The sequence below is a fragment of the Rhinoraja longicauda genome, chromosome 2 (genome assembly GCF_053455715.1).
Source record: "Rhinoraja longicauda isolate Sanriku21f chromosome 2, sRhiLon1.1, whole genome shotgun sequence".
Classification (NCBI taxonomy): domain Eukaryota; kingdom Metazoa; phylum Chordata; class Chondrichthyes; order Rajiformes; family Arhynchobatidae; genus Rhinoraja; species Rhinoraja longicauda.
In genome coordinates, this window is record NC_135954.1 from 60901809 (window position 1) to 60926999 (window position 25191).

The 25191-nt window shown below is 44.4% G+C and overlaps 1 protein-coding gene across 1 annotated transcript in view; it reads right to left on the reverse strand.

Moving 5' to 3' along the window:
* Positions 1 to 11056: 11056 nt before the first annotated feature.
* limd1a (LIM domains containing 1a) overlaps positions 11057 to 25191 on the reverse strand; it is a 48856-nt gene continuing 34721 nt past the window's right edge. The window contains exons 7-9 of the mRNA XM_078419836.1: positions 21953 to 22004; positions 20182 to 20250; positions 11057 to 12183 (exon numbers count right to left, since the gene is read on the reverse strand). Coding sequence (XP_078275962.1) covers positions 12037 to 12183; positions 20182 to 20250; positions 21953 to 22004 — 268 coding nt within the window. The 3' untranslated portion in view covers positions 11057 to 12036. The remainder of the gene's footprint in view (positions 12184 to 20181; positions 20251 to 21952; positions 22005 to 25191) is intronic.

Sequence of the window (25191 nt, forward strand, 5' to 3'; positions counted from 1 at the left end):
GTGGGCGGGGCCGGGGGAGGTGAGGGGAGGGGAGGGGAGGGATCAGCAGCATTATCTTTGATCAGCAGAGTCCCGGGACCCAGACCCACGCCACGCCACAGACAGCGGCTAAAATGTTTCACGCATCGATTTAACCACCGCTGCACTTCTCCTGCTGCTGCTTGAATTTGACGTTAAGTTGCAATGGATCACATGATATTGCATTTTTGGATTAAAATCCGCAGATGCAGGAAATCCTAATCAAAAGGGGGAAACGCCGGGAGCACTGACTGTCTCAGCGGGTCCATTAGCATTTCCCCCAGGAAGCGGACTGGGTTGATATCCTGGTCAAAGACCATCAGAACTCACAAACCGGGGAGACAAATGTTTTAAATTGCCGAGAAGGGATGGGTGGAGAGGGAACCTGTCATGGTATCTGTATCTCGCCCGGCTTGTGCTAATGACGTTAACCTCGACTGAAAACGAAGGTGTTGTTATGTTCAACACGGCATAAAGATAAAGTACACTCACACGTTAGTTGCCTGAATCACACCAGCCTTTATTTACCCAGCATTCCTAGCTCAAGGGACGCCCACTCATTAACATGGCACATGAATATGCATGAATACATTACACTGCTCTCCCTTTTTTTAAGTATTAAATCCAAGTACTCAGTTACAATTTTGGTATTGTGATACTTGATTTACATCAATACTTTTAACCATATTTACAAATTTAACCTAGTTACTGGTTTGCGGTTCCTGCCTGATCGTTTAACAGTAACAGGTGCAACAGGCATAACAGATGTACGTGTAGACTCAACTGTTAGCTTGTTTGGCTCTATGTTAGTACGCTGACCTTGACTAGAGAAGTCTGTCTCTTTATCTGTACTCACTGAATTTTGTGTATCAACCACAATAGTCTTTTCTAACTCACTTTCAGATGAATACTCAGGGATTAGGAATTCATGCTCAGTTTTCGGTTCGTCTTTGGCTGGAATCATTTGATCCACGTGAACACTTTTGATCTTGTCTCCAACATCCACTAAGTATCTTTTTGTTCCACACACTTCCACTATTTTCCCAACATCCCATTTGTCTCGACTGGACTTGTTGGGAGGACTGAGCACACGGACTTGCTCATCTGGCTTGAAGTTCCTCTCCTTTTTGTGGAAGTCAAAGTGGTGTTTTTGACTTAACTGTTTTTGCTCAACTCTCGAGGCCAAATTGGGTTGAACTAGACTTAGGCGTATTCTTAGCTTTCTCTTCATCAACAGTTCTGCAGGTGAATAACCCGTAGTTGTGTGTGGTGAAGTTCTGTTCTTCAGCAAGAAACTAGCCAAACGATGTTTCATGCTGAGCTTTGAACTACCCTGCAAAACCTGTTTCTTGAGAGCCTCTTTGACTACTCTAACAGACCTTTCCGCCGCCCCATTGGAGGCTGGATGGTATGGAGGAACAAGTGTGTGTTTTACCCCGTTACGCTGCATGAACTGTTTGAACTGTTCTGAACGAAACTGAGGTCCGTTATCAGAAACAAGTTCTTCTGGTAAACCATGACATGCAAAAATTGATCTCAACTCGTCTATGGTACGCTCAGCAGTAGTGCTTGACCCCATATGCTTAGCCTCAATCCATTTGGAATGACTATCTACTAGCACCAGAAAATTATCATTACCCTTTTCACAAAAGTCTACGTGAACTCTGAAACGGTCTACTTGGCCATGACCAGGGTTGCAGTGGTGTTTTTGGTGGTTTACTGCGGCAATCTTGACACACGCTACATTTGCTCACCAGTGACTCAATGTCACTGTCTATACCAGGCCAATACACAAAACTTCTAGCAATTGACTTCATGCTAACTATGCCAGGATGTTCGGCATGAAGTTCGTACATAATCTTGTTTCTTAAAGACTCTGGTACAACCACTCTATAACCCCACTTTATGCATCCCTGCTCGCATGATAATTCGTGTCGTCGATTATAGAAAGGCTTCAGTTCCGAGTTTGATCCACTCTCGACTTCAGTCCAACCATTCAATGTCTGTTCATAAACACTCTTCAGCACAGTGTCCTTCACTGTTTCAGCTGCAATTTCTGTTGCAGTCACTGGAAAGTCTTCATCTACGACTTGCAGTGTGTAGATTGAGTTCTCGCTTCCCACATCAGAGTTCTCATGGGGCAATCGGGACAACGCATCTGCGACTGCGTTGCATTTGGAGCTTCTGTACTCCACCTTGTAGTCATACTGGGACAACAGAATTGCCCAGCGCTGCATCCTTGATGCCGCCATGGAAGGTATAGCTGACTTGGGACCCAGTATCGTGAGTAGTGGTTTGTGATCAGTCACAAGGGTGAATGGTCTGCCAAGAAGAAACTGGTGGAATTTCTTGATTCCGAACACAATGCTGAGTGCTTCCTTCTCTATCTGTGCATAGTTGCGTTCACTTGGTGATAGGGTGCGGGAGGCATGAGCAATAGGCTTTTCCTGTCCGTCATCCATTACGTGGCAAATCACTGCACCTACACCATAACTTGAAGCATCACAAGCAAGTTTCATCTCGCGCGTCGTGTCGTAGTGAACAAGGAGTTTGTCACTTGTCAGGTTTTTCTTGCAGATGTCGTATGCATGTTGTTGTTCCTTTCCCCACATCCAATTCTCATCCTTTTGTAACAGATGATGTAGTGGCTTTAGCACGGTTGCTAAATCTGGAAGGAATCGTGCATAGAATTGCACCATCCCAAGGAATGATCGTAGCTCTGTCACATTGTTGGGCGTTGGAGCATTCACAATTGCTTCAATTTTCGCCTTCACTGGGAGCAGTCCGTTGGAATCTACTTTGAGTCCAAGGTAGATCACCTCTGATTGTGCAAATGCACATTTGCTCTTTCGTAGTTTTACGTTGTGGCAGTTCAATCGTGTGAGAACTTGCTCGAGTATCTCCAGATGTTCTTCCATGCCCACTGTGAATATCAGTAGATCATCCTGGTTGCACACACAGTTCAGAATGCCTTGCAACATTTTGTCCATGACGGACTGAAAGATTTTCGGGGAAGATTTCACACCATAGGGCAGCTTTGTGTATGAATACAAGCCCTTATGGGTGTTGATGGTCAAGCACTGCTGACTTTCTTTGTCAACATTGAGTTGGGCATAAGCATGAGACAAATCCAGCTTAGTGAAGACTCTTGCTCCGCTAAGTTCTGCATACAGATCCTGCGAGGTTGGCAAAGGATACTGTTCGTCATCAACAACTTGGTTGATTGTGACTTTGTAGTCACCGCATAGTCGAACAGTTTTGTCAGCCTTAAGCACAGCCACAACTGGCGTTGCCCAGTTGCTCTGGTCTGTCTTCACGAGTACTCCATTCCGCTCCAACCTGTTGAGTTCTTCCTCCACTTGTTGCTTTAGCGCATATGGTACCGGTCTTGGTCGATAATATACAGGTGTCGCATCTTGCTGCAGTCGAATGTGTGCAGAGTATCCTGTTATTCCCGTGTAACTGTCAGCAAATATATCAGCGTGTTTGCTAACGACATTTTCAAGACGTGATTTGGACACATCAATGCTGAAAATGTTCTTCCAGTCTAATTTTATTTTACGCAGCCAATCCTTTCCAAGGAGGGTCGGTTTATTTCTGTAGCTGGCCACTATGATGGGCAGTGTTATTGACTGTCCATTACACTGAACTTTACAATTCATTTGTCCGCACGTCTCCAAGGCTTCGCCGGAGTAGGTTCTCAACTTGACCTTACTCTCGGACAATGGTATCTGTGAGAACTTTGTTTCGTACAAGTCTTTGCTCATGACCGAACAGTCAGCTGCCGTGTCAATGCACATATCAATTAACTGTTCATTAACCAATAGTTTAATTCGAAAGTCCTTGTCTTGGCTGGTTGTAGGCTTATTGACATCAGTTGCATGAATGATGTACAACCCAAGTTCATTGTCATCCGGGTTCATCTCTAAGTTGTGAACTCCTTTCTGGTGTTGTCGTGTGTTTCCTACTGTAAGCTTGGCCCGACATGCTGAGGCGATATGACCTTTCTTCTGGCAGTTATAGCACTTAGCTGTTTTGAACTGACAGGATTGGGATGGGTGATTACCGTTGCAACAATAACAACTGGCTGCACTCGGCTCCCCGCCATATTTCGGTTTCAGTTTGGCCCCTTTTGGTTTGGCCATAGGCGCTGCTTTGTGTGTGTACACGGCCTCTGCAGTATGTGGTGAACGAAACTCGCGAGCATTCTTTGATGCCATCTCCATTGTAGTAGCAATCTTGCATGCTATCTCAAACGTAAGATCAGGAGTGCTCATGAGTCTGGACTGAATTCGTTCGTCCACTAGACCACAAACAAATCTGTCGCGTAGTGTGCGTTCAAGAAAGGCTCCAAAGTTACAGTGCAACGTTAACTTTTTCAAGGCAACAATGTACTCACTGATTGTCTCGTTTTGCTTCTGGTTTCTCATGCCGAATTTGTAGCTTTCTGCAATTTTCAGAGGCTTTGGGTTGAAGTGCTCCTCCAACTTCTTTCTAATGTCACAGAATGGCACATCTTTTGCCTTTATGGGTGCAAGGATATTCACAAGTGTGCCGTACACTTCAGGTCCGATCACCATGAGCAGAATGGCTTTCATGCGTTCACGAACGGCCCTGTTTGTTTCAGCCACTACCTCTCCTTCACCACTGGTCTCCGTGATGTTGTTTGCCATGAAGAACATGTTTGCTCTCTCCATATATGAGCTGAACGGCTCTCTACTTTTGTCAAAGATGCCCAGGCCTCCGATATAGCCCGTGGATGCCGCCATTTTGTCCCTCTCTTTTTTTTTTAAACAAAGGAATGAGGAGAGGTTTTTTTTTCCTTGCACAAGCTCAGATTTCCTGCCTGTTCTGGTGTAGCAAAGCACCTAAAACTTAGCAGTACAAAAGCTATGCAAAACAAACTCAGTCTCCTCCACAATCCCGTCCTCGTCGCCAATTTTGTTATGTTCAACACGGCATAAAGATAAAGTACACTCACACGTTAGTTGCCTGAATCACACCAGCCTTAATTTACCCAGCATTCCTAGCTCAAGGAACGCCCACTCATTAACATGGCACATGAATATGCATGAATACATTACAGAAGGTATTTATTTACAAAATGCTGGAGTAACTCAGCAGGTCGGGCAGCATCTCAGGAGAGAGGGAATAGGTGACGTTTCAAGGGTCTCGACCCGAAACATCAACCATTCAATAGACAATAGGTGCAGGAGTTGGCCATTCAGCCCTTCGAGCCAGCACCGCCATTCAATGCGATCATGGCTGATCACTCTCAATCAGTACCCCGTTCCTGCCTTCTCCCCATAACCCCTCACTCCGCTATCCTTAAGAGCTCTATCCAGCTCTCTCTTGAAAGCATCCAATGAACTGGCCTCCACTGCCTTCTGAGGCAGAGAATTCCACACCTTCACCACTCTCTGACTGAAAAAGTTCTTCCTCATCTCCGTTCTAAATGGCCTACCCCTTATTCTTAAACTGTGGCCCCTTGTTCTGGACTCCCCCAACATTGGGAACATGTTTCCTGCCTCTAATGTGTCCAATCCCCTAATTATCTTATATGTTTCAATAAGATCCCCCCTCATCCTTCTAAATTCCAGTGTATACAAGCCCAATCGCTCCAGCCTTTCAACATACGACAGTCCCGCCATTCCGGGAATTAACCTAGTGAACCTACGCTGCACGCCCTCCATAGCAAGAATATCCTTCCTCAAATTTGGAGACCAAAACTGCACACAGTACTCCAGGTGCGGTCTCACCAGGGCCCGGTACAACTGTAGAAGGACCTCTTTGCTCCTATACTCAACTCCTCTTGTTACGAAGGCCAACATTCCATTGGCTTTCTTCACTGCCTGCTGTACCTGCATGCTTCCTTTCATTGACTGATGCACTAGGACACCCAGATCTCGTTGAACTCCCCCTCCTCCTAACTTGACACCATTCAGATAATAATCTGCCTTTCTATTCATACTTCCAAAGTGAATAACCTCACACTTATCTACATTAAACTGCATCTGCCATGTATCCGCCCACTCACACAACCTGTCCAAGTCACCCTGCAGCCTTATTGCATCTTCCTCACAATTCACACTACCCCCCAGCTTAGTATCATCTGCAAATTTGCTAATGGTACTTTTAATCCCTTCGTCTAAGTCATTAATGTATATCGTAAATAGCTGGGGTCCCAGCACCGAACCTTGCGGTACCCCACTGGTCACTGCCTGCCATTCCGAAAGGGACCCATTTATCCCCACTCTTTGCTTTCTGTCTGTCAACCAATTTTCTATCCATGTCAGTACCCTACCCCCAATACCATGTGCCCTATTTTTGCCCACTAATCTCCTATGTGGGACCTTGTCGAAGGCTTTCTGAAAGTCGACGTACACCACATCCACTGACTCTCCCCTGTCAATTTTCCTAGTTACATTTGTCAAGCATGATTTCCCCTTCGTAAATCCATGCTGACTCGGAACGATCCCGTTACTGCTATCCAAATGCTCAGCAATTTCGTCTTTTATAATTGACTCCAGCATCTTCCCCACCACTGATGTCAGACTAACTGGTCTATAATTACCCGTTTTCTCTCTCCCTCCTTTCTTAAAAAGTGGGATAACATTTGCTATCCTCCAATCCACAGGAACTGATCCTGAATCTATAGAACATTGAAAAATGATCTCCAATGCTTCCACTATTTCTAGAGCCACCTCCTTAAGTACTCTGGGATGCAGACCATCAGGCCCTGGGGATTTATCAGCCTTCAGTCCCATCAGTCTACCCAAAACCATTTCCTGCCTAATGTGGATTTCCTTCAGTTCCTCCATCACCCTAGGTTCTCCGGACCCTAGAACATTTGGGAGATTGTGTGTATCTTCCTCAGTGAAGACAGATCCAAAGTAACGGTTTAACTCGTCTGCCATTTCTTTGTTCCCCATAATAAATTCCCCTGCTTCTGTCTTCAAGGGACCCACATTTGCCTTGACTATTTTTTTCCTCTTCACGTACCTAAAAAAACTTTTGCTATCCTCCTTTATATTATTGGCTAGTTTACCCTCGTACCTCATCTTTTCTCCCCGTATTGCCTTTTTAGTTAACTTTTGTTGCTCTTTAAAAGAGTCCCAACCCTCTGTCTTCCCACTCTTCTTTGCTATGTTATACTTCCTCTCCTTAATTTTTATGCTGTCCCTGACTTCCCTTGTCAGCCACAGGTGTCTCTTACTCCCCTTAGAGTCTTTCCACCTCTTTGGAATAAATTGATCCTGCAACCTCTGCATTATTCCCAGGAATACCTGCCATTGCTGTTCTACCGTCTTCCCTGCTAGGGCCTCCTTCCAGTCAATTTTGGCCAGCTCCCGCCTCATGCCTCTGTAATCCCCTTTGCTATACTGTAATACTGACACTTCCGATTTTCCCTTCTGCCTTTCCATTTGCAGAGTAAAACTTATCATGTTGTGATCACTGCCTCCTAATGGCTCTTTTACCTCTTGTCCCCTTATCAGGTCAGGATCATTACACAACACTAAATCCAGAATTGCCTTCTCCCTGGTAGGCTCCAGTACAAGCTGTTCTAAGAATCCATCTCGAAGGCACTCTACAAACTCTCTTTCCTGGGGTCCATTTCCAACCTGATTTTCCCAGTCTACCTGCATGTTGAAATCTCCCATAACCACCGTAGCATTACATTTTTGACACGCCAATTTTATCTCCTGATTCAACTCGTCACCCCCATTCCCTGCATATCGATGTGCCGAACTAAAAGCATCTCAAATGCCACTCGTGTCTGTCTCCACCACTGTTCCAGGCACGGACCACTTACTGTGTATACAAATCTTGTCCCACACATTCCTTCTCTCCTGAGATGCTGCCTGACCTGCTGAGTTACTCCAGCATTTTGTGAATAAATACCTTCGATTTGTACCAGCATCTGCAGTTATTTTCAAGATTTATTTACATTCAAGAGAGAGCTAGATAGAGCTCTTAAGGATAGCGGAGTCAGGGGGTATGGGGAGAAGGCAGGAACCGGGTACTGATTGAGAATGATCAGCCATGATCACATTGAATGGCGGTGCTGGCTCGAAGGGCTGAATGGCCTCCTCCTGCACCTATTGTGTATTGTATTGTATTGTATTTTCTTACTCGACTGAAAACGTGTAAGTGAACTTGTCACATCTCGCACGTGAAAAGGAAAGAGCTAAAATATTAGATGTATCTCCTACGGTTACATATGAAAATGCGGTGGGAAGTGGAGTGGTTTGGTGGATATCTATCCCCCATTCCCTGCATATCGATGTGCCGAACTAAAAGCATCTCAAATGCCACTCGTGTCTGTCTCCACCACTGTTCCAGGCACGGACCACTTACTGTGTATACAAATCTTGTCCCACACATCTCCTTTAAATTTTACCTCTCACGTTAAAGCTATCCCTCCAATCTATCACGTTTCCACTTTGGGGAAAAGGGTTTTGACTGTCAACCTATCTTTGCATCTCATAATTTTATAAACTTTTATCAGATCTCCCCTCGGTTTCCGTGCATCAGAGAAAATAGTCCAACCTTGCAACATCCCGGCAAACCTTTTCTGCACCCTCTCCAAACCTTCCACATCATTCTTGTAATGGGGCGACCAAAACTGCACACATTACTTCAAATGTGGCCTAACCAAAGTCCCACGAAGCTCATCATGACTTCTTGCCACTTATATTCAATGGCCCCACCAATACTGGCAAATATAACATACACCTTCTTTATCACACAATCTGATTGGCACGGACCACTTACTGTGTATACAAATCTTGTCCCACACATTCCTTCTCTCCTGAGATGCTGCCTGTCCTGCTGAGTTACTCCAGCATTTTGTGTCTATCACAGATATCCTCTCTGTTCTCTCCACTCGTCACCTACAATTTAACACATTTATTTTCACACATTTCCAGTTCTGATGAAGGATATTTGACTTTGAGTATTTGTGTTGCTTACTGGATCAAAACTATAAAATCTTGATGCATTATTGTCACGTGTACTGAGGTACAGTGAAAGGTTTTGTTGTGCATGCTTTCTAATTAGATCAGATACTATATATTAATACAATCAAGTCAAACTGAGTTATAATAGGTAGAGCAAAGAGGAAGAGAGTGCAGAATATAATCTTGTGGCGCATCAGTTCTATAAACAAAGTTCAGAGTCAGCAACGGGATAGAGATGAATCGGACACTACCCTACCTTATGGAAGGACCATTCAGAAGCCTTATATGAGAGGAGCCTGTTCCTGAGTCTGGTGGTGCATGCTTTCAAGCTTCTGTACCTTTTGCCTGACAGGAGCAAGAAGGAAGGATGACAAGGGTAGGACATCTTTGATAATGTTGGCAGCTTTACAAAGGCAACGTGAAGTGTAGATGGTGTCTGGTCTGGTAGGGAGTCTGGTCTGTGTGATGGAATGGGCTACATCTACAACTCTGCAATTTCTTGCATTCTTAGGTAGAGCTGTTTTCAAACCAAGCAGTGAAGTATGGTCTGTGTAAGAAGGAACTGCAGATGCTGGTTTAAACCGAAGATAGACACAAAAAGCTGGAGTAACTCAGTGGGACAGGCAGCATCTCTGGAGAGAAGGAATGGGTGATGTTTTGGGTTGAGACCCTTCTGAAGAGTCTTCTTCTGGATACAATCATATTCAGCTGCTTCATCAATTGCCATTCCTCTTTCATAAACTGAGAAGTCTGATCTTTGCAAAACAATCAACTTCAGCCCAACTTGCCTATGCCGAACAAGATTTCCCGCCTCCCTGCAGAAGAGATGTAATAAGGCAGAAGTATTAAGGTTGAGAATCGCAGAATTTGAGTCATGGACCGTTTGTGATATAGCTGACTGGCAAGATTTTAAATTCAGAGATGAATAAGCAGCCAAAATTGGAAGAGAGTACATCTTTAAAAGTGTTACAAGGTCGAGGAGCTTAGAGATATGTAGCAGCAACATATCGATGTGGAAATAGTACAAGAGAGAATGTGATATTAAGTATGCGAGTCATGCGTGGAAAGATTGACACATAGGTGAATGCATTGAAAGGGAAGCTGAATCACATGAAAGAAAGTGAATATCCACTGTGAACTTGCTGAGCCAGATATCCCATTCTGTGCTGTAAAATTCTATGTAATGTTAAATAAGGCTGAGTGGGAGTTGCATGAAGTGTTTGTAGCAAATTTGGACATTAATTCTCCTTTTAATAAAATACTAGAATTGGATTTGGGAAACCAGCCATAGACTAAGAACAATGAAAAGTTATTAACCTGGAATGTCAACTTTAGATCTCCACAGATAGACACAAAAAGCTGGAGTAACTCAGTGGGACAGGCAGCATATCTTGAGAGAAGGAATGGGTGACGTTTCAGGTCGAGACTCTTAAATACTCCCTGGATAAATTACAGCTTTTTATATTATTATTCCAGAATCTTGCTTTGGAATATTGAGATGTCACTTTCTCAATCCCCTGGCCTCAATCCTCCCCTTCCCCCACTTCTCCCCAGTCCCCTTCCCCACATCAATCATTTCTTGCAACACCCTGGCACGTCGTTAATCTAATATTTCAAATCATTTTGGTTGATCTGCTGTATTTTCTGTGTATCAGTCAGTTTTCCCGATGAAACAGATTGAAAGAATTGGATTCTCCATGTTTGGGTTTGCTTTGAATTCCCTTTGAGGAAATACTAAAGGTAACCCCCCCCCCCCCAACCTGTGAATGCTTTCATTGCAGACAAAACTGCCATGGCCAGAGATGCTTTATTATTACTGTGCACAGTGCATGAATATTTCATTAGTCTGCTTCTAATGAGCCAAATACTTTGCTTGATTAAACAGGAATAACGACCACCACCATGCAAAGAAAGTGTTGCTAGAATAGAATTTCCCCATATTTTGTTCAGAGGATTTTTTTTACCACTATGACAATTAAAATGAAAAACCAACTAATAATTAAATCCCACCCTTTCATGCAGCACTGGCCCCTGCCCCCATATAACAAAGCATATATTTTTAAAGGATGGTCTGTTTATTTTTAAGACAACCGATTGTAATGTGTACATAAAATAAAATGAAAGTACATTTCTGGCAATTTTATGGAAATTCAATACACATTCTTCTCAATTTGTTCATTACTTCATCTTAGAATTTTGGCTATAGAAAAATGTTTAAGTTGTTCAAATTGTTGAACATTAAAATACATGCAGGATGCTAAAATTTTAGAACTGTGGAAAAGTACAAAATAAGCTAATTTCATACCAATACTCAAGGAGCCCTCAAACCAATAATGTATTTATTGTAACTGATATTTTCAAAAAATATGAGCTTCCAATATTATACAAAGTCCAGGATACCAATCCAGAGATTACATGACACACGATAGCCAGATTTTAAAAGCCTGCTGGCACTCAGACTCTGGAATACCAACTGCAATTAATCCTGGGAAACTATACTTTTCCAACTCAAGACATTTGTTGTGATATCAACCACAGTCAAGAGATTAACTTTTTACAACTGAAATGCACAGATCCAAAGTCAGTACAGAAAACAGCAATGACAATGATATATTTTGGAAATGTTCGATTGTCATCATTTTAAGCCTGCCATGTTAATCTCGCATCAAATCATTTTTAGGTAATTCTCTTAGGAAATAAATGATGCAACATATTTCTGACTCATTCTGTGGAATCCATAAAATTGAGAATCCTTTACATACTCATTGCAAATCTAATTGAAATAAAATCTGGTATAATGATGGTTGTCAGCAATATCACATTGATGTTAAAGGTGTCCCATAATGCATTTCTGATCACTTACAAGATGTTAAAAATATTTTGAAAGAAAGCATTATGTATCAAGAAGCAAAGATGTCCTGTTTTGCCTCATTTCTCTCCGATAACTACAGGCAATCATGCACAAAATTGCCTGGAAACCAACTTTCAGTGGACTGATTTCATTCTCTGAGCATTGCTGAGCCACAGCACCAATCTAAATGTTCTTGCAACAAGCCAGTCACTGGTGTGCGATGTATTTAGGCTGGTAGATGGAACTAGGTGTTTCACTGTCGATGTGTTTTAGGTGGCAAGTATGACAAAGCAAGTGTCCATCCAATGGATAGCAACGGTGATCCTCCTCATCATTCAGTTCCACGCCACACTCCTGGAAAGACAAACATTGACCAACGTTAGACAATTGCAATAGAATAACCTGGAATTTTAAGCATCATTGTGTAGAGCAAACGAAAATTAAAATACTCAGATGTAGGTTCGAATACTCATAATTGGCAAAGCAGAAGAATTACGACAAAAGAAAAGGAAAGTCAAAATGAAACTACATAGAGTTCTCATGAAAGGTGTGAAAGGATTACAGAGGAAGCAGAAATTTTTTGAAGACGTTGCCGAGATTGTTAAATTTTACTTATGAAAAGAATTAGCTTGGATGGGTTTCTTCTTTTGAAGAGAAGAAACCAACAGAGATTTAATTGTGGGAAATGATCGATATGGTGAACTGAAAGGCAAATTTCCATTGCTATTCCCAATAATTGGGAACATAGATTTAATGGTTCAAGATGTGCGGAAGATAAATATTTTAACCCAAAAATGACAGGGCTCTGTCACTCATTGCCTGAAAGTTGATGGAGGCACAATCCTCAATACACGCAAACAGTTCCTGCATCAGCACGATGCACTATAATGTGCAGAGATACTGACTGAAGCGAGGAAGCAAGATTCGTCTGAATAGGTCTTTTCTTGGTCAACATGGACACAATTAGCCAAAATGCTGGCCTTCTAGAACACTTTAGTGTTCACTTGAATTATAATCCTAATCTTTGATGGAAATGCACCCCTGTACTGATCTGCAGTATGTTGCTGGTTCCAGCCTTTATAATGCACTTTCTGACCCCTATGTTTTGGCAGGTAGCCACATCTGTCAAAATTAAGTTTATAATCCAAGTGGCTGTTCACAAGCTACCTATCAAGCTTTAGTAGAAAGAAGGTGCTCTGCAAATCCAACTGATTTGGACATTATTATTTACATTAACATACAAAAGGGTTCTCAAAGCAGAGAAATTAAAGTAACTCACAACTATGTCCTGCAAGGCTGCACAGATTTAAAGCAAACATCGATAGAGGCAACATCAACAAAATAGCCACAGGAAATAGTCTGAATTTAACATGCACTGTCTAATAATTTATATATGTGCAGACAAATCCTATTATGAAAGAAATTAGAAAAGCACTGAAATGAGAGAAAGAAAAGCAAAATCACAGGATTTCACGGATTGAGCAGATGGATGCGACTTGCAAGATTGCTGTTTAGTAGTGGCAGCGACGGTGTACACAAATTGCCTAGCTCTCTCCAGGTAAAATTTTGAGGTTGCAAAAAGGACATTTATCCATGGCTGTCAGTACTCTTCCTGGGCTTCACCTAAATTCCTTTCTGAATCCAAGTCAAATAAGCTCCACGGTAACACTATTAAAGTCCACATACAAGACGATTTCAAGCTGGCACTTCCTCATTCGAGCCATGGAGACATTCAGGGTGGTCAAGATTATTCAACTCAACACACAGATGAAAATATTTGTTTTGATGTATATTATCAGTTGTCAACACTGTTGAATCTCATTATCAAAATACACAGATCTCCATCAAAATATGTAGGAAAATAACTGCAGATACTGGTTCAAATCGAAGGTATCACAAAATGCTGGAGTAACTCAGCGGGTCAGGCAGCATCTCAGGAGAGAAGGAATGGGTGGCGTTTCGGGTCGAAACCCTTCTTCAGACTGATGTCAGGGGAGGGGGCGGGACAAAGATAGAATGTAGTGGGAGACAGGAAGACAGTGGGAGAACTGGGAAGGGGGAGGGCAAAGAGAGGGACAGAGGAACTATCTGAAGTTAGAGAAATCAATGTTCATACCGCTGGGGTGTAAGCTGTCCAAGCGAAATATGAGATGCTGTTCCTCCAATTTGCAGTGTGCCTCACTATGACAATGGAGGAGGCCCATGACAGAAAAGTCAGACTGGGAGTGGGAGGGGGAGTTGCTGAGCCACCGGGAGATCAGGTTGGTTAAGGCGGACTGAGCGAAGGTGTTGAGCGAAACGACGCCGAGCCTGCGTTTGGTCTCGACGATGTAGAGAAGTTGACATCTGGAACAGCAGATACAAAGACTGTTTGGTTCCTTGGATGGAGTCGAGGGGGAGGTAAAGGGACAGGTGTTGCATCTCCTGCAGTTGCAGGGGAAAGTACCTGGGGAGGGGGTGGTTTGGGTGGGAAGGGACGATTGGACCAGGGAGTTACGGAGGGAACGGTCTCTGCGGAAAGCAGAAAGGGGAGGAGATGGGAAGATGTGGTCAGTAGTGGGATCCCGCTGGAGGTGACGGAAATGTTGGAGGATAATTTGTTGTGGACAAGGGGGACTCTATCCTTGTTACGAATGGGGAGCAGGAGAGCAAGAGAGGAGCTGTGGGATATAGAAGAGGCCCTCCTGAGAGCCTCATCTATAATGGAAGAGGGGAACCCCCGTTTCCTAAAGAATGAGGACATCTCTGATGCCCTAGTATGAAACACCTCATCCTGGGCGCTGATGCAGCGTAGACGAAGGTATTGCGAGGAGGGGATAGAGTTTTTACAGGAGACAGGATGGGAAGAGGTGTAGGCATGATAGCTGTGGGAGTCAGTAGCTTTGTAGATGTCGATCACTAGTCCGTCTCCTGTCATGGAGATGGTGAGATCCAGAAACGGTAGGGAGATGTCGGAGATGGTCCAAGTATATTTAAGAGCAGGATGGAAATTAGTGGTGAAATTGATGAGGTCAGTGAGTTCTGCATGGGTACAAGAGGTAGCACCATTGCAGTCGTCAATGTAGCGGAGGTAGAGTTTGGGGATGGGGCCAGTGTACGCCTGGTACAGGGATAGTTCGACGTACCCAACAAAGAGGCAGGCGTAGCTAGGGCCCATGTGAGTGCCATAACTACACCTCAGATTTGGAGGAAGTGGGAGGGGTCAAAGGAGAAGTTGTTCAGAGTAAGAACCAGCTCTGCTAGGCGGAGGAGAGTATTGGTAGATCGAGATTGGCTGGTTCTACGGTCGAGGAAGAAACAGAGGGCTTCAAGACCATCTTTGTGGGGATGGAGGTGTAGAGTGATAGGACATCCATGGTAAAGATGAGGGAGTAGGGGTCTGGAAACCGGATGTTATTGAGGAGATGGAGCATGTGAGGTGTCTTGGACATAGGTGGGGAGGGATTTGACCGGGGGATAGGATGGAGTCGAGGTAGGTGGAAATTAATTTGGTGGGACATGAACAGGCAGAAACAACTGCCAGGACAGTTCTGTTTGTGGATTTTAGGGAGAAGGTAAAATCGGGCCGTGCGGGGCTGGGGGACGATAAGGTTGAAGGCATTAGAGGGCAGAGCGTCGGAGTTGGTGAGATCAGTGATGGTGTTAGTGACTAAGGTTTGGTGCTCGTCAGTGGGGTCATGGTCCAAGGATTAGTAGGATGAGGTGTCTGAGAGTTGTCGTCTGGCCTCAGTCCGGTAGAGGTCAGCACGCCAGACTACCACTAAGTCGGGGTTGTTGCAGAGTGAGTGGAGGGCTGTACGTTCAGGAAGGGAGAGGTTAGAGTGAGTCAGGGGAGTGGAAAATTTGAAGCGGTTGATGTCACGCCGGCAGTTGGAAATGAAAAGATCTAGTGAGGATAGATGGCCAGCCGGGGGAGTCCAAGAGTAGGGGTTCCGCTGGAGACGGGAGAAGGGGTCATCACTAGGTGGTGAGCATTCCTTCCCATGGAAAAAGGCTCGGAGGCAGAGGCGATGGAAGAAGAGCTCCACATCGTGACGGACCCGGAGCTCGTTGATGTGGGGGGGGGGAGAGGAACAAAGGTGAGGCCTCTGTTGGGGACAAACCGTTCGGTATCCGAAAGGGGGGGATGTCAGGGGGGGATGGTGAACACCCGGCAAGTGTGGGGGTTAGGGTCGGATGAAGGCAGGGGAGTAGATGGAGGTGGAGGCGTTATCTGGTCGGGGGGGGGGGGGGGGTGGTAGGTTTACAGAGCAGAGGGGGGCATGAGGAACATTGTGTGGGGAGTAGCTAGGGCCACCTGGCTAGAGGAGGAAGGGGAAGACCCAGTGGAACCCCTGCTGAGGTACCCTGTAGGAGGGGGTGGGCAGTAGGAACCAGCGGAGTCAGATCACGCGCTGTGGGACTCTGCCTCGTGGGGACTGTGGGCCCGGCGCTGAGTCTGGGACTTAGGTAAGGCGACGACTGCGGCCCGCTGGTGGGCGGTGGAGTGGCGACGGTCAACAGAGTTGCTGGTGGAGGCCCGCGGGGAACTGGAGCGGACGAAGCGTTGGTCGGCCAGGTCAGCGGATGGCCGGGCAGGAAGCGAGTGTCGGCGCCATCGAGGAGGCAGTGAAGGTCGGCGGCGGTTGTAGCCTCGGGGAGGCCGTGGAAGTCGGCGGCAGCGGCGGTTGTAGCCTCAGGGAGGCCGTGGAAGTCGGCGGCAGGGGCCACGGCGGGGCCGTGGAAGTCAGCGGCAGCGGCGGTGGTGGCACCAGGGAGGCAGTGGACATCGGCGGTAGTGGCGGTAGTTGTCCGGGGAAGCGGTGGACGTCAGCGGCAGCATCAGCGGCAGTAGTGGTCCCGGGGAGGCGGTGGACGTCGGTGGCAGTGGCACCGGGAAGGCGGTAGCAGCGGTTATGGCACCCGGGAGGTGGTGGAGGTCGGTAACGGCAGCAACTTCGAGGGAGGCGGTGAGTCTTGGTGCTGCTCCTCGAGCCAGCAATGGCGTCGCGGGTCTCGGCCTCGTGGTGTTCGAGCAGGTGGCGCAGACCAGCGGTGGAGCCCCATGCCTGCGGGCAATTGAGTCGCTGTCGAGGAGTGTCGGTGGAGGAAGCGGTCTGGAGGCGAGCAAGTTTCCGATCCTTAGTGGAGTCCAGGTAGGCGAGGAAGCATTTGTTGAGGGCACGGATCCGGCCTCCAACCTCATCTATTGTATCCGCTGTTCCAGATGTCAACTTCTCTACATCGGCGAGACCAAACGCAGGCTCGGCGATCGTTTCGCTCAACACCTTCGCTCAGTCCGCCTTAACCAACCTGATCTCCTGGTGGCTCAACATTTCATCTCCCCCTCCCACTCCCAGTCTGACCTTTCTGTTATGGGCCTCCTCCATTGTCATAGTGAGACCCAGCGCAAGTTGGAGGAACAGCATCTCATATTTCGCCAAAGGCAGCTTACACCCCAGCGGTATTAACATTGATTTCTCTAACTTCAGATAGTTCCTCTGTCCCTCCCTTTCCCCTCCCCTTCCCAGTTCTCCCACTGTCTTCCTGTCTCCCACTACATCCTATCTTTGTCCCGCCCCCTCCCCTGACATCAGTCTGAAGAAGGGTCTCGACCGGAAACGTCTCCCATTCCTTCTCTCCTGAGATGCTGCCTGACCCGCTGAGTTACTCCAGCATTTTGAGAATCCATCAAAATATGTATTTCCTCAGAGTATTTGCTTTTGCAATTCTAAAGGATGGAAATTAATAAAACAGTATTTGCAATACCCTGTTATTTATTAAATGGCAAGTATATTCATTATTGCATAAGATTCGGATTAATCTCTAACATTCAAGTGTACATAATGAAAGAGTCAAAACTTAATCATTCCCCAGATACTCCAGGTTTTGACACTAATTTCTTGTCAGCTGTGTTTAAATTGGCATTTGTATTTTTAAGTGCCAAGTGGTTAGCTAGATGACACGAGTAGAACATGGATAAACAGGATTAAAAAATGCAGTTGGCATCTGTTACTTTGAAGAGATTCCAACCTTTTCTGACAATATTCTTATAACTCTGTGTACCATTTTTAGATTTGGGTGAAAGATTTGAAATAGGAGTGATCTGATTGAAATGTACTAAATTCTTAATGTGCTTAACAGCATTGCAGAGTTGATGTTTCCCTGGCTTGGGTGGCCAGAATCAGATTATCTCTATCCCAAAAGGGGATGGAGAAATTGTAGGAATGAATCTTTGAAATTCTCTGCCCAACAACAATTTTTTTTAAAATAGACCTTGATAGGTAGATTCTTAGATATTAAAAGAGAAAATGATAGTACAGGTCAGAACTGGAAACTAGCACATAGATAAAAGATCAACCACAATTTTGCTGAATGGTGGAGCAGGCACGAGGGGCCAAATGCAACTTTGCCATATTGTGTCTGTCGGGAACATAACTATCAAACTTTAATACTATATCAGAGGATTCTAGAATAAAATGAACAAGCTTCTTTAACTAAAGAATGCAACAAGTCTGTTGTTCAATTCTCAAGGGTCCATTACTTAAAAGATAATCTATGTCCAGACTTTGTCCTACAAACCAACAGGAATGCTGTGAACTATGATATTAGGATTTGTATATGGATGCAACACTACCAAACCAGGATAAACTGCAGAATCTAAGGTTACTCTCTTCAAAGCAGACATTTGAAGTGGGATTTGATAAAGCTGTGCAAAATCTTGATGGGCTTAAATGGAGCGAAATGAGAGAAACTACAAATTAGCCGATTGTCTGGGATACGATACTGTTTAACCAAAGATTCAGATGACTAAAAAAATCCAGTTTGTGAATATCTTCGGGACTGTGCTATCTGAAAGTACACTGGATGCAGCAGAGGGCCATTTGGCCTGGTGAAGCTTTGTCACTTTATAGAGTATATATTCTCTGAAGGGGTTTTTCCCGAAATGTCACCCATTCCTTCTTTCCAGATGCTGCCTGTCCTGCTGAGTTACTCCAGCTTTTTGTGTCTGTCTTCTCTCCAATTCTTATTCTTCCCTGGTAAACCAGTACTCTTCCTGACCCCAGATCTGCAATTCACCTGGACTTGGATCCATTTTAGTGCTGATTTGCAGTTTTTCCATTGCTCTAAAACTGACTTCCGTCCCTCTCGGTTAGACTCAGACAAAATGTAATGTAATGAGTTGTTAAATCTGGATTCGATCTGCATTCACCTACCTCTGCTACTTACTACTCCAATGGGCTCTTGGTTCATTGCTTTTCTAAATAAATTATTCATTTCATTCGACCTCAGCATTATGTGACTTAGCTATCTAGTTAATGGCCACATGGTGGGTGCTAATTGGAGAAAAGGTAACTGGAATTGGACTGCAGAAATCTGAGATCTGAAGATGGATATCAAAATTGTGGCAAGCCTCTTGAGGTATGCAAACATGAGCATTTTGTTACATTAGAGATTATAAAGGCAATTCATACTTTGTTGGATTGTTTGAAAATATTGGAATTCCACTGTTAACAGATATTGAAACAGTCAACTTGCAATAAATTTTTATTTGATTTACTCAATAGGTCTTGTTTAAATTCAAATTTAAATGGCAAAATATCAAGAATACTTGAACATAGTGGTTGTCACTGGGCTCTTAATCCCGAGGCCTAACTAACGGCCAGAACAACAGCTGAGGATTTTAAATTCAGTAAATCTGCAATGAAGAAACCAATATCATTCATGGTATTTATTCACAAAATGCTGGAGTAACTCAGCAGGTCAGGCAGCATCTCAGGAGAGAAGGAATGGGTGACGTTTTGGGTCGAGACCCTTCTTCAGACTGATGTCAGGGGGGCGGGACAAAGTTTTTGCTAAACCCTCGTCGAAGAGAGAAGGAGAACTTCTTCAAAGTGGACATACCTTGAGGAGGAATCGCAGTGGAGCAACAGGTAGTATAAGAAAATAACTGCAGATGTTTTTTTGCTAAACTCTCGTCGAAGCGAGGAGAACTTCTTAAATACCTTCGATTTGTACCAGCATCTGCAGTTATTTTCTTATAATATCATTCATGGTGGCCTACGATTGTGTTTCAGGGAACAGAATATATCATCAGTAGCTTGTCTAGCCTATGAGACACCTGATCCATAACAGTGTTAAGTAGTCACTCAGTTCAAAGGCGGTTGGGGATGGACTATCAGGTCTGGCCCCGCCTCAGTGAGTGAATTAATTTTTTTTTAATCCCAAAGGAAGTCGAGGAAAGATTGTCAGCAAGTGGTACACTGCCGTTGAATAAATGCATATGTAACTCTTCTGATAGATGCTGGAATTTTTTCACGCTGGTTTTATGGTAAGTGGATTCTTAATTTTTTGTCATTAAAATAGACATACCTCGCATTGATAGCATTCCACATGATAATCCTTATCCATGGAAACAACACGAATCGTTTCATCAGAGCCCTATAGATAAAATAAAAGTGTTACATACGAAACATTATATCCTCCCCATTTTCCCTTCGAGATCATTGTATTGCTTGGTGTTTAGGCCTACAAAGGCGTTTCTATAGCAAGTTGGGATGTTTTGTAGCATTCTCACAGAGCTTATTTTTGGAAACAGTCACAATTTCGATGGGGGTAAAGTGCAGTCAATTTACACGCAAGGTACTAATAGGAGCTTTTTCGACCTTGATTTGTGCAAGGGAAATGTGTCGACTACCACATTAAGGGCAACTCTGCTTTCTCTTGCTATAGACTAGTCCATCTGGAAGAATAGACATATGCTTTATTTTGCAAATCACTGGCCAATACCCTACGTCAGGCAGTAGAGATATTTCTGTTCAGATCACTGAGTAGGACCTGAGCCTACAGCCTTCTGACCCAGAATGCTACCCACAGACTCAGATACCTTGACGAGATTGACTGATTCTTTCTTAATTATTAAGGGTATCAGGGGTTATGGAGAGAAGGCCGGAGAATGGAGTTGAGAGGGAAAGACGGATCAACCATGATTGAATGGCGGACTAGACTTGATGGGCCGAATGGCCTAATTCTGCTCCAAGAACCTATGAACCATTCAAGATCAATTTACACGGAAGGTCATGAGCCCTTTCATAGATCTGGTCACCATCAGGGGACACTGGATAGAATTTTGTTTCTATAGTTCTGTTTCCAAGACCGACAAACTTGGCAATGAGCATGGATCAAACAAACGGCCTCCCATGGGCAAAAGATTTTAGAACAAAACAGACAGTTGTGGGAAATATTTACTGATGCTACATGCTTCAAGTAAAATAGTTCTTACTAATTTTCCATAGATGTTTCCTGATCTGCTGAGTGTTTCCAGCATTTTTTGTTTTCAGTTTTTCAGCAATTGCATTTTCTCTCCCTCTACACCCTCCCCCATTTCTATTACAAATTCTTAATCTTGGCTGTGGTTTTATTCATTCATCGGTTGTGCATTTACGGTCAGCACTTACAGTCCATTCATAAATGCCCTTGTGGCTTGCTGCAACATTTTAAGAATCAACCATATTCTTTTGTGTCTGGAGGCACACACGGTCCTGGCACTAGGGAAGTACAGTTACCCTTTCCGAGATGTCATTAATGAACCAAATGCATTTCAAGACGATTTGGTTGTTCATGATCAATTATCATTAATAACTTATTCAGATCTAAATAATTTAACGAGCAATTAAACTGTGGGGGGATTTGAATTTATTCAAATGGGTGGCTTATTCAGTGATTTAACCAGAATGTACACATATTCTTTTTGTAAAAGCTAAAATTGTCACCGTCAGCGTTGGGAAAGATTGACCTTTCACTGGCCTGCCAGGTGACAAAATATATTATTCGTTATTATCAATGTTAATATCAACATTATTCCCTTATCATGTATCTGTACACTGTGAATGGCTCGATTGTAATCGTGTATATCATTCCGCTGACTAGTTAGTGCACAACAAAAGCTTTTCACTGTACTTCTGTACACATGACAATCAACTAAAGACTGTGCAGCAAGGCCAGGAGGTTGTCTTCTGTTGAGAAGGAGCCACTCATTTCTAGGATGGAATGGGCACAACAAATCAGCAGAATGTACATAATTGTGCTCCACCTAATCCATGGTCAAGTTTAGCATTGCGCTTGTCAGTGCAATAATACTGACCTCTGCTGGAAGAATAGCTTGGCCACATGCCGCACACTTCGGAGCCAAAACTCTGAAAGAGAGAATGCATCACTTGGCACGCATGTACACAGAATTCCGATGTTTATCACTACACTGGATGCATCTCACATCCCACATTACGTCAGGTGTGTTTCAAATGGTGCAGATTTTTATAGCGCAGATTAAAAAGTTTAGTTTAGAGACACTGCATGGAAACAGACAATTTGGCCCACCACATCTATATCAAGCATTGATCACCTGTTCACACTAGCCTCACGCCATCATCCACTTTCTCATCCACGCCGCACACATTAAGATGTCTGGCTATTGGAGCTTAATGCATATAAATGTAAGGTGTTGCACTTTGGGAGTGATACCAGGGTTGGACCTTCATCGGGCCCAGCCTGGGGAGTGTTGTTGAGCAAAGGGATTTAGGAGTACAGATGCATAGTTCCCGATTGAGTACTGATTGAGAATGATCAGCCATGATCACATTGAATGGTGGTGCTGGCTCAAAGGGCCGAATGGCCTACTCCTGCACCTATTGTCTATTATTTTCGCATCAAGCACAATCCCCGATTAGTACAAAGTGGACAGTAATTGTCCACTGAGACCACATGCAAGAGCCGCCAGATTTTGGCGCCATTTCCAAAGTCTGGAACGGCCCCCGATCTAGGGGAGCCTCAGGATGCTGCAGGACCTCCAGCCATGTTCCTCTGAAGTCCCTCTCCTCGCACGGCCAACTTCAGACTTTGTGCCCCAGGGGTGCCCCCCGCACATGACCTTGAGGGTGTGGAAGGCAAGGCCCCAGTTCTCTCTCTTACCAGTCCTTGCTCTTGCATCCACCGTCGCTAGCTCCCTCCATCCTCTACGGTTCTCGAGGGACGAGCAGGGGCCAGACTGCCGATTGTAGTTTCTAGCCGCGCGGTCTGCAGCTTCTCCTGCAGCTGATTGTGAAGTTTTTCAATGGTTTTTGCATTGCTCTGCTTCCTCTTGCTTCAGGTGTAATTTTATGGTTAGTTCTTTCGAGTATTCTGTTTGCTGCTCAAGCTGCTGGGAGGTGATAGAGAGATCTTTACACGGCATTACAAGAATGTTTCTTTTTTCCCCACAGCCTCACATCTCCACAACTTCTTTTTCCTTGCTTTCAATCATGGCTTTATTTTCGTCTTTAACAGCCAAGCAGCATTGTTCTTCAATTTGATGTCCTCTCGCTCTTGAGTCAAAGCAGAAACATTCTCAGATTTCTGAGTGCAAGTGCATCTCATTTCTTGTATTTGATTCTTCAGTTCCCCCACCACATCCTGATCAGAAGTGTGCTTCTCCAGATCACAGAGAACCATTGTTGTGTCTGCAGGCTGTGCTCCAAACGTTTCAGCTCCAGCGCCTGCTACGCAGACTTCAACAATAACTCAGGACGGTTCTCTCTTTAGAAGATCTCTCTCATTCAAAGCCTTCAGAGGCTCACTGGTGTTTTTGATGTCTTGAAGTTGTGAAGCAAGCTTTTGGTTTTGTTCTTTTTCAGCTTCGGGAGGCTCCATTGGTGAACTAACTTCAGAGTTTCTGTTTCCTCCTTCATCTGTTCCAGTTTTTCACGCATTTGGTCTGTTTCCTACTCTCCGAATCTCAACCTCCAGGAGATTGCCACTGGTATCTTTATTCACTAGGCCGAGTACATGGAATGAGCTGTCTATGATGATAGTTGAGGCAGGTACTATAAGACATTTGAAGAGGGACATGGATAGGAAAGGTTAGAGGGGATATGGACCAAATGCAGCAGGTGGAACTAGCGCAGAAGGGGCATTTTGTTCGGATGGACAAGTTGAGCCGAAGGGCCTGTTTCTGTGCTGTACGACACGAAGACTATTAGTCCATAACTTCCTGAAAGTGGAAACACAACTGGACAGTGGTAAAGCGTCATATGGTATGCTTCCCTACATTGGTCGAGGCATTGAGTGCAAGAGTCAGGAAGTCATGATGTAGCTTCTTATGGCTTTGGGTGGGCTGCATTTGGAGTATTACGTGTAGTTCTGGTTGCCCCATTACAGGAAGCATGTAGAAACTTTGGAAATGACAAAGAAGAAGATTTATTAGTATGTTCCCTGGATTAGTTGGCATTAGCTGCAGGCAGAGGTTTGACAGACTTGGATTGTTTTCTCTGGAACACCAGAGGTTGCAGGGAGACCTAATAGAAGTACTTAAAATTATGAGAAGCATAGATAAGTAAAAAGTCAGAACCATTTTCCTGCAATGATGAAATCAAATACTCGAAGGAATAGCTTTAAGGTGAATGGGACAAAGCTTAATGGGGATGTGCGGGGCGAGTTTTTTTTTAATACAGAGGGTGGCGAGTGCCTGAAACATGCTGCCAGGGATGGTGTCTGAGGCAGATATGATAGGCATGTTGATGTGCCGGGAATGGAGGGACATGGATTATGTGCATGCAGATAAGAGTTGATCGAGATAGAGCTCTTAAGGAAAGCGGAGTCAGGGGGTATGGGGAGAAGACAGGGACGGGGTACTGATTGAGAATGATCAGCCATGATCACATTGAATGGTGGTGCTGGTTCAAAGGGCCGAATGGCCTACTCCTGCACCTATTGTCTATTATTTTCGCATCAAGTTCAGCACAGACATTGTGGGCCGTAGGTCCTGCTCCTGTGTTGTACTGTTCTATGTTCTAACCTAAGATCCCACACATTTTGGGGATGTTGGAGCAAACTAGAGCACCTGGAGGAAACCAGCAGGGTCACAGGGAAAACGTGCAATACATACAGGTCAGGATTGAACCCAGGTCTCTGGCGCTAAGGCAGCAGCTCTGCCAGCTGCACCAGCCTAATTCATTTATCGGAAGAAAAAAAAATTCCTTTAGTTACTGCCCCACCTGTTGAGAATTTCAGCATTTTCTGATTTAACTTCACACTTTTTATAACGACAGTGCATCCCAAAACATTCATTACAATTGAAATGCTTTTGAAACGTACTCACTTTTACAGGGCAGAAAAAAAACATTATTTATGCTGAATGATAGACCTATGACTGTCAATGTGCCTAATGCAAGAATTGCATTACTGGTTTTCCACACACTTGAATGGAGGCTCTGTCAAAGCACAGATTTGTGCTTAAACCTAGACACATTACCACCGTGATTAATGTCACCCACTGACTCACACCAAGGAAAAAGCAGCTCAATTTTGAAGTTATGACATTGAAAAATATCCATAAATACTTTCCATCTG